This window comes from Lolium rigidum, chromosome 7 (genome assembly GCF_022539505.1).
Source record: "Lolium rigidum isolate FL_2022 chromosome 7, APGP_CSIRO_Lrig_0.1, whole genome shotgun sequence".
In the NCBI taxonomy this organism is placed as follows: Eukaryota; Viridiplantae; Streptophyta; class Magnoliopsida; order Poales; family Poaceae; genus Lolium; species Lolium rigidum.
Window position 1 is genome coordinate 7513301 of NC_061514.1, and position 9755 is coordinate 7523055.

General features: G+C 47.2%; 2 protein-coding genes across 6 annotated transcripts in view; one reads left to right on the top strand and one right to left on the bottom strand.

Moving 5' to 3' along the window:
- Positions 1-3148, top strand: part of LOC124669604 — a 93139-nt gene extending 89991 nt beyond the window's left edge. For 3 of the 4 annotated variants that reach the window (XM_047206188.1, XM_047206189.1, XM_047206190.1), the window contains 12 exons: positions 73-116; positions 271-359; positions 589-680; positions 768-914; positions 992-1139; positions 1219-1295; positions 1485-1556; positions 1671-1718; positions 1873-2000; positions 2084-2243; positions 2338-2539; positions 2794-3148. In XM_047206188.1, coding sequence (XP_047062144.1) covers positions 73-116; positions 271-359; positions 589-680; positions 768-914; positions 992-1139; positions 1219-1295; positions 1485-1556; positions 1671-1718; positions 1873-2000; positions 2084-2243; positions 2338-2539; positions 2794-2843 — 1257 coding nt within the window. In that variant the 3' untranslated portion in view covers positions 2844-3148. Of the gene's footprint in view, positions 1-72; positions 117-270; positions 360-588; positions 681-767; positions 915-991; positions 1140-1218; positions 1296-1484; positions 1557-1670; positions 1719-1872; positions 2001-2083; positions 2244-2337; positions 2540-2793 lie in introns of those variants that run through there. The other variant, XR_006992257.1, reaches the window with a different exon arrangement.
- Positions 3149-3355: 207 nt separating this feature from the next.
- LOC124669602 (homeobox-leucine zipper protein ROC2-like) lies at positions 3356-9551 on the bottom strand. 2 transcript variants are annotated; one of them, XM_047206187.1, is made up of 9 exons: positions 8985-9551; positions 7572-7858; positions 6713-6830; positions 5509-6111; positions 4942-5410; positions 4577-4848; positions 4388-4483; positions 3887-4301; positions 3356-3790 (listed from the first exon to the last, which is right to left on the bottom strand). In XM_047206187.1, exons 1-8 carry the CDS (start codon positions 9078-9080, stop codon positions 3927-3929), a joined length of 2316 nt encoding a protein of 771 aa, XP_047062143.1. In that variant the 5' UTR covers positions 9081-9551; the 3' UTR covers positions 3356-3790; positions 3887-3926. The 2 variants fall into 2 exon arrangements, with proteins under 2 accessions (XP_047062143.1, XP_047062142.1); XM_047206186.1 differs by having other exon boundaries at positions 4388-4848.
- Between the last annotated feature and the right edge of the window lie 204 nt (positions 9552-9755).

The following is a 9755-nucleotide window of genomic DNA, read 5'->3' on the forward strand; positions in this document are numbered from 1 at the left end:
TGATTTTTCTTAATATGGCGCCCTTTTCTCTATTTAAGTTCGCAACATATTACTAATGCTGTTTCTATGCAGTTCTTCCCATTGCTGCTGAAGTTAATTGCATCAAATGGCGAGAGGTATGCCCTTTTATTTTCAGGCATCTTCCCGCATATTGTTGATATTTTGCTGTTTTTATTTAAAGATGTCCTGCTAGCTGGTACTGTTAAAATGAATATTTTAGATAATCTTATTGGCCATTTACATAACTAATTTGGCTTTCTGTTGTTCCAGACTGGATAAGAAGTTTTCAGAAGTGCTTCCATTGATGATGTCGGCAGGATCTTTTCTTCCCCTCTTCCTGTCCCTTATGGATCTGCCAAGTATGCCTGCCAATTTCATACTTACACAACTTTCATGGAGTTTATTTAGCTGCTAATTATCCTTTTCAATTCAAATGATAAATGCATGGCATTAGTGTGGGCGTCGTGACGAGCATTACTTATCAGGCATTATATTTTAGACTGGCTTATGCTGCACTATTCTACATTTTTCCTTACGTGCGTCGATTTCAACTGCTTTATTCCTTATTAACTTCTTGAACACCATCAGTGTTAGTGGTAGCATTGGAAAAGGTGGAAAGAAGTTCCGGAACTCTCATCGGTAGTAGTTTAGCTACTATACAGAAGAGTGCTGCTCCTGAGGTTTGCTTTCGAGATTACTTAACCGCGGAAACTATGAGTGCAATATCCAGCTCCAATCTGTTAATCCTATTATCATTTTCTGTACAGATGCTCCTTGCACTAATGGATGAGGCATATACTGGCTCTGCAATAGAAGACCAAGGTGGCAATTCAGGTTCTGATGATAGTGGTCCTCTAGACCTTGCTGACCCAATGTTCCTTGACCTTCTAAAAGATGAGAATGATGGCATTGCTGTAAGTAGTTTCTCATTTGCATTATGGTGCTGTCTATTCTTAGTTATAATCTTATATTTTGTTGTTGTTTCCCTTAGGCAAAACATTGGACATCCCCTACGATATCTTCCACCTTACAAGCGGCACTTAACAGCCCACAGTCAGACAGATTAAAACAGTCACTGAAAATGGCACCTCGCTTTCTTTCTGTGTATTTTGCAACAGCATTGCGGGACGTCAACAACTGTATGTCCCGTATATTTGTCTGTTGCACATGCTAATGACTAACATAATGCTGATTTGACAATCTATTTTGTTGGTTCAGCACTCTTGTGTGCTCTGATTCCAGTTGTCATGTCAAGATATGCTGCAATGTTCCCTGACAAGGATTTCTCTTTCAAGGTAGCTAAACTGTTTTTATAATTTACTTTTCCCCTCTATGTGATACTAATATTTAGCAATTAGATTTATGTTGATATGGTATGTTATGTCCGGATTCAGCTGTTTATTTTTGCTCATATCACTTGTACTAGTTCAAGAGACACATTTGAATTTAAGCTGAACAAGCTCTTGGTTATAACACCCTTTTAGGTGAGGAAAAGGCTTTCGGATTTCTTATTGTCTGCATTCCAGCGCTCTCCTGACATCATTGCACTACTGAAGGTACCAATTGAGCGACTCTTACTTTGTAGTAACAGTTTCTTTCCTAGTATACAACATGCCATTATTAGGGAATTTTCAAAAAGTTTTACAGAGCAATTTCGAAACATTCTGCAGAAGCCTATTACTGATAGACTTGGGGAGGCCCATGGTAATCCTGCAAAGGCAAGTACATCTGTCAGTTAATGTATCTAATATTTCTTTGACGCTTTTATATCCTCACTGAGTTACTGTATCATTGACTCCTCTTGTTGTTCTTGTGCTGGCTATCATAAAGTAAATAGATAATTTATTTTCTGATGGATAATGGTCTATGCAGACAGAGTTAGCATTGCATTTGTGTTGGGCCATTGGTGAGCATGGAGCAGGAGGGATAAACCACAAAGATGTAGCGCGTGAAATATTTGAAAATCTGGAGTTGCTCTTATATGAAAACTTGGCAACTAGGTTGGTCTTCATTTACAGCGTCTTTTTCTCTAGGCCTCTATGGTATTACTCATGGCTGACTTCTTTCATCTTTTGCTTTCAAGTCGTTTGGGATTAAGCCAGGAGCCAGGATTTGATTCTATGGGTGCAACTTCTCGAAAGTCATCCCAAGCTAGGCTCCTCTGCTTTGTGGTGACTGCCATTGCGAAGCTAGCAACATGCCATAACGAGTTGCTTCCAAGAGCACGCGTATCATTGGCTAAGGTATCAACTTTATCCTTCTGGCATAACAAAACTTATTAAGATTTGATATGTTAGCGTCATCCATGATTGAAGTATGTTGTTTGCTTTCATGCAGGTTGCTCGGTCCAGGACCTTAGACAGGAGAGTCTGGCAACGTGCCTGTGACTATTTAGGGCTCATGAATGAACCAGCCATTTGTTTATCTGTACTGGGTCCATCCACTGCCCAAGAAAATGGTCCTGGTATTGTCAACTGGAGCGAAGGAGGAACGAAGATGGTAGCTCACATTCCATTTTACCTTTTAGCCGAACAAAAAGGTAAACAAATTATGAGCACTTAAAACTGTCAAGAGTAGAATAAGCATTACTTGTTTATAGCAGAAATACGATACAACTTGCCCCATCTTTGTACGGGTAAAACGTGTTATTCAGGAATCAAGTTGAAATAACTCCATTGTGAACATACTGATCTTTGTAGCTTGATCTTCATGATGTGTTCTTTCTCTGTTTTCTTTTTTCCTTTATGGTGAACCATGAGCTACCTAACCCCTGGACTCGACATGTGTTTGCAGGTCCACCGTCTCATGATTTTTCATATGCGGACCTCCTCCCTGCAGAATGAAAACACCTTCATGAGTAGTATGGAATCATGCAATGATTATCTCGCAGATGTCATGTGCAGACAGATCATATTGGTGATCGTAGCCAAGTGCAGATGACGTTTCTTTTATTCAGTTATTTTTTCAATCTGGAAGCGCTGGCCCAGATGATTGATGAGTTCCTGTAATGTTCTAGTTTCTGGTATCTGGATTGTATCCACCGTTGCAATTCCCAGAGTATGTACTAACGCTTGAGATTGTACATGGAAATGATTTGTCACGGTGTATCACATCCTGGAAGTGGAAGGGAAGCAGTGTTATAAACTAAGATCTCCGATGCCGTACATATTTTCTTCTTGTGATTGAGGATAATGAATGCCCGGTTTCAACGTTTCCACAAATTCTATACCAAAATAACTGCTCAGTCAGTCCAATTGTAGTGCAGAAGATTGCGAGAAAATGGTTCAGTCCCCCAGGAACTAACTATTGTCTTCATCAGAATCGAGAAGGAAGAGACGGTTCAAAAGCAAGCACATCACAACACAAATTTGGGATTGAAACGGTGATGGATCACCAGAAGCGCTACAAAATTATAAACCCAAAGCAGCAGACAGGCACAAATCTCTATTCTGCAGCACCTACAGAGTACTGGAAGTCTGAACAACAACGACAACTGATAGAAGGAATTACAGACAGAAAAATTACGATTTTTTGTACTACACCAAGAACCCTAAAAATCCAGAGGCAACAGCATCCAAGAGGCCGACACAAAGAGGAAGTCAATACCCGAACCAACCGCCCTTGCATAGTGGTGACACCTTTTTCTGCGGAGAAACAAATCATTTCTTTGGAGTTTCCCGATCGAATTTGCGGAAAACAATCGCCCAAATCTATGAGCACCACATGGCAAGGAGAGTCTGAGGTGCGTTCTTGACTTCCCACTGATGAAAGCTCCAAAATTTTACTGCTCCTGCATCCAGAAGACACCCAATGAGAATTCAGAGAAAACCAGCGAAACTGTCCACGAATAGTTTCAAATTTGCAAGTTGTTTGTCTGTCGACTTACCTCTGACACGGACATAGAAATATTGTTCAATTTAGAGAAGCTACTGCGGAGAGCTTCCTGCGCCAGAGACGGCCGCCTTGATGCGCTCCACGGTGCAGGCGATGAGGCTGTTCACGGTTGCCACCGAGCCAAGAGACAGCTTCGCGTCGGGGACGGAGTCGACCAGGATCTGGAACGCCACCGTGAGGAGCGACCCGCCCGAGCCGACACCGCCGGCGTGCATGATCCCGGCAGCCGGTCCGTCGGGCAGGATGGCGAAACCGGACGGCAGGAGCGCGACGTAGTCTGGGTCGCCGCCGTTGAGCACGACGTTCATGGCCACAACGTCCACCGGGGCGTAGATGACGTAGGAGCCTGACGAGTCCGTGCAGCTTTCTTGCAGGATCAGCATGTTGCTTTGGTTCGAGTTGGTGCTCTGCATATTTACAGACGATCAATGCATTAGCACACCTAAGAGGAACGCTTGAAAGATACAGATCGATGGCTTCTGCGTGTAATTACATTGACGCGAAGGAGGGAGACGCAGTTGCCATGATCACGCCCATTGGCAATATGAGCCATTTCTTGGACCATGCCGCCATTGGAGAGGATGTCCCACTGCATACCAAAAGAAGTCCAAAACATAGTTAGTTCATCATCTTTAGAAATTGAATTCCATGGCGATGATGTGATCTTGCAATTATGGTGTACCTCGCTGCGAGAAGACTCGTCGCGGAGGAAGTCGAAGACGCGCTTGGGCGGTACAGGGAGCCAGAAGGAGGTGGCGGCGTTGAGGACGATGCCCGGTGGCCTCCCGGGGTCGTCCACGCTCTTCCTGGTCATGACCCTGACATCCTCGGCGCCGCTCCCCGATAGCGTCGTCCACTGGTGCGCCACGGATGCCGTCACACCGCCGCAGAAGCTCGCCACCATCCTCTCGGCCAGCTTCAGCATGCTCTTCCTCCCCTCTGTGCTTGTGATCACTGCATGCACATGGAGTGCTAGTTCTAGTAAGCAATTATACTGGATATGCATGGTGCTAACTCAATGGGCTGCAAGTAGTAGCAAGTGTGTACCTCCAATGTCGCTGGTGGGGATGTTGCTGGCCATGGCGCTGGCGAGGCGCTCGCACTGCCGTCCGAGGGCACCGACCCACCGGCGTGCTCCAAAGGCGATGCCTGAGTTGACGAGCAGCTTGTAGATGTTGTGCACGGCCCTGTCGTCCACCTCCACGTGCTCCACCCACGTCACCTTGGAGTAGCCGTTGGGCGCCTCCTGGATGAGGCAGCCGGAGGGCCTGCGCCGGCACTTGATCCCCTGCAGCGCGTCCAGCGAGACGTCGGCGACGGCCCAGGTCCCGTCGGAGTTGCGCTTGCAGTACCTCACGAAGTAGCTCTCCCTTGTCGGCACCAGCGGCGACGGCACCTGGAACTCCACCGACATCACCTGCAGCGCGCCGTCGTAGCAGCCCGCCACGCCCGTGGATAGTACCTCCAGGGTCGCCGCCCTGGAGACAATGCTCGAGAACACCGCCGCGTACTGGTTCTGTTCAGATGACATGCAGTCAGACATTCAGACCGATCGATCACATAGAGAGAAATGCAGTGCACGATGATGGATCGATGATGATTTGGTATACTTACGACGTCCATGAGGATCTCGACGAGGCTTGCTGGTGTCATGATGACGACGGCGGCGTCGCGGGAGGCCTCGGAGACGAGGCCGTACTGCTTGGGCCCGAGCACGCCGCGCGGGCCGAACATCCTGGCGTACTCCTCCTCGTCCAGCCTTCCATCGGCCGTCCACGGGGGCCCGTCCATCCGCGCCATCCGGACCAGCTCCTCCATGGCCGCCACGGCCAGCTCCACCACGACGCCCTGCTTCTCCGCGTCCACACCGCCGGCGGCCCTCATCGGCGGAAGCTCGGCAGCGGCGAAGATGTCCGCGGGGTGAGCGCCGTAGGCTCCCACGGCGCCGAGCGTGGGGTTGGAGAGGACGGGGAAGGGCACCATGGGCTTGCCGATGTACTTGGCGGCGATGGCGGAGAGGCGGTCGATCTCGTCGCGGAGGCGCGCGTTCTCGACGCGCAGGTGGTGCTCGTCGAAGGACATCTCGCCGAGGGCCGCCGGGCCGCCGCAGTTGGGGCAGGAGGCGCTGCTGAGGGCCTCCTTGTAGCGCATGTTCTCGGCGCGCAGCTTGTCGTTGTCCGCCCGCAGCTGCGAGTTCTCGTGCCTCTCGTGCTGGTTCTGCAAGTGCAATCCACCACCGCCATGATCGATCGTGTTAGTTTCTTGCTACGAATGAATGACCATGGTTCATTAGCACAGACCACAACAGAGTGAGATCGATCGTCAGGCAAAGATCAAACGCGGCAGATGCAGACGGGTGGGTTGCGATTGACTGTGCGTGCATGCATGCAGATATGCAGTGGCCAGGTGATCGATGAGCAGCAGAGTACAGTACACGTCAGCGTGGCATGCCAGCAGAGATTGAGGGGTGGGGTTTGACTATGGCCGGGCCGGCCTCTGCCACATGTAGATGTGGCAGTGTGCACGCAGACGCGGACATGGGGCCGGGCTGTGTGTACTGTGTGGGCGAACTTTGTCCAGATATAGTAATCAGCCATGAATGCGTGCTGCAGCGACCTAGGTCAGAGGCTTAAATGAAGGTGGTTGCGACCATGGCTCTCGCTGGCTGGCTTTCGGGCACGAATTTTTTCTCATCATCCCGGTCACAATGCACACCTCATTCAGTTCCAATGGAAAGATCGGCAGACGAACTACACAATTGTTGAGACTACTTATTTATCTTAGGCTTTTTGTCAGTATAAATTAATAAGCAGTATACCTTCATTTGGGTCCTCTTGTTCTGGAACCAGAACTTCACTTGGAGAGGCTCCAGCCCCAGCTCCCGGCTCAGCTCCTTGCGCTGCTTGTCGTCAGGGTGAGGACACTCCTTGAAGAAACTGCACATACATATACACACGTACACATGATCGCTACTCTTCTTTTTGTAACAGAAAAAATAATCCAATTTATTAGTACTACCATAAAAATACAAAAAAGAAAGCCCAGTGTGTGAATACAGAGCAACGTCTTCCTAGCTCTAGCTGGATTTTGGTTCTTGCATGCCCGTCCGTTTGTTTCTCGGGAAGAGCGCAAGAGAACAGAAACGGTTTGGCCTCGGTCAACTTAAAACGTACGCTATTTGTCCGCAGCGACAACTCAATTTGACTTCTACGTGTGCTCGTGTGAACGCCACCTACTGATAGCTCATCCGGCCTGCCCAGCCATACTATTTTGTTCTCATCTCCTCGGAACAAAATTCAGTAGTCGTGCTAGTACAAACCCAACAACATTTCATGCGTGTTTGTTTTCGTTTTTGGGTATCAACAACAATAGAAAAAAAAGGAAATTATTGGTTTCATGGTACGTATTTCAAGAAGAACAAAGAATTAAAGGAAGAGTTTATAGTAGTAATGATCATGACTAAGGAAGGAGTTCATATAGGCTATTATGCTTCAATCCCATTACAAGAACAAGTGAAATTATAAGGAAAGCTAACATCGACCCAAGGCAGGCATTACAAGAACAAAGAATTGAGCAGAAAGTAGCAGTACACCATGTAAGAGCATGCGTGATATGAGTAACTAAGTAGGAGAGTATAGTGTGGAAATTAAAATGTGCAAGGGAGATCAATCACGTACGCTTCCATCTCCTGGATCTGGTGCTGGGTGTGGCGGTGGTACCGCTTCTTGCGCGGCCGCTGGCTGGGGTCCTGGTCGGCGTCCACGGCGTCCCCGTCCACGTTCTCGCTGCCGGACCTGCTCTCGAACTCGTCGCCCAGCGGGTCCATGGAGTCCCGGCCGCGGATCATGCCGTTGTGTGCGTGGTCGCTGCTCTCCGCCGTCGTCGTCGGGATCTGCTGATCGAGGAGGTGGTGCTGCTGGAGCGCGTGCTGCAGGTGCTGACTGTTATTGTCCAGCAAGTTTGGCTGCACATCAATTTGAAGAGGAAGCGAAATTAAGATCGGTCAGCGTACTGCTTCTCCTGCTGATAATTTGGAAGAAATTAAGTAGGAGTAAGCGGCGAGCCATATGCCTTGCTATTACATGAGCGCTCTACAATGTCTACATATGAACATTAATTAAAAGCCACACAAAGGGAAAAGTTTCAGGCACAAAATTGAAGGCAAAAGAATTCTGCAAATTAAAGTCATTTAGATTTGCTGTTTTGGGGAGAAGAAAAATGTGTTCATTCAACAAATATTTTTGGGGAAGAAATGGAGAAGAGATACAAATCAGGAATCAAGGGGGTGTGGATCATGGGACAAGTGAAGCAACTTTTTCGTCCATGATTGATTTCTCATTTTCTCCATAGATGTGAAAGCGAGATTGAAGGAAGAATAGAAGAGGAACAAAAAGGCAGGTTTGCTCAAAAAGTGCCACAAGACCCAGAAGATGGATTTGGAAGAGCGAGGAAGGAAGCAACAGCAAACCTGCGTAAGCACTATTCTCTACTTCTCTGGATGTGTGCAAGATCAAGAACTAGGTATGGTGAAGTCTCCTCTCTTTCCCCCTCTCCCATCCTAGCTAGTCTTCTTCTTTATCTGCTCCATTTATATAGGAGTGGGTCTTAAAGAGAGGGGTGCTCGTGTACTCTCAACTCTGATGACCTAATCTATGTGTGAACAGCAGCCACTAAGTACCGCAGATAATCTCTCTCTCACTTCTCTCTTCCCAAGAAAAAATCTGTAGTACAAATAATTATTTTGAGAAGGATCAGTATTCACAAGAGGAAAAAAAATGCAAATCAGAACTAGAAAAATTTAAAGAAGCAAATGATCCAGGATCAGTACTTTCGCACATAAAAGCAAGAAAACGAGCAAAAAATCATGAAGGATTAGTACACGTGCAAGTCAAAACAAGAGTTTTAAACCACACCAATTGAAGGCAACGCCAGCAATTAATAACTCCTGCAAGCAGTGTGATCGATCCTTCCAAAGGAAAAACTGATTGGTATTAAAACAGGAACAAGCTAGCCTTCTGATTTCCATTTCCTCAAATAAATTAAGCTCTGCGCATGGAGGAAATAAAAGCTGGAGTACTGTATTATATTACCTGACCGAGTGACAGTGCTGATGAGGATCCGTAGGCTGCGCCGCCGCTGCTCCGGCCGATCATCGACGATGGCATGTGCCTCGCCGGGATCATCATGGTAATCTCCGCCTACGTCTGAAAACCCTAACTATCGCCTCCTCCAAACACCTTCCATTTCTTCACATACACACCTGCATCTCTCCCTCCAATCAAAACAATAGGTGCTATATATGGAGAGAGGTATATATATATTGCTTGCCAAGCAACAGCACAGCTGCACAAGTACGTAGCAGCAGATCTAGGAGAAGGAAACACAGAGAGCCTTGTCAGGCAGTGAGAGATCTAGATAAGCACCCTATATGTCTAAATATGTATAGAGAGAACTCCGATGTATCTTTCTCGGCCTGCGCTTTTGTATCTAGAAGGAGTTGTGCTGCGTGTGAGAGCTCAGAAGGGATAGCCAGATGATGAGGAGTTCTTCAGGAAGAAGAAGAGCTGGGCGGCCATGGGAGGGGAGGAGGAGGAAGAAGAAGAAGAAAGGGGGAAGAGAATGTGTAGAGGAGTTATTGCCGGAGAGTGTTGAGAGGGTGCAATCGCATTTATGGAGAAGGCGTAGTGCAATTGCTAGGGGAGAGAAAGAGGTAGAGTCAGAGGGCAGTGTGTTTTTTTTTCGCAATCTCTTTCGCTCTACTGAGTAAATGAGTATACACTCCATATACGGTGAGATTTGTATTAATGTGCTAGCAGTACAAAGACGTCTACTCCATAAATGTTTGTATTTAGGGTGCAATC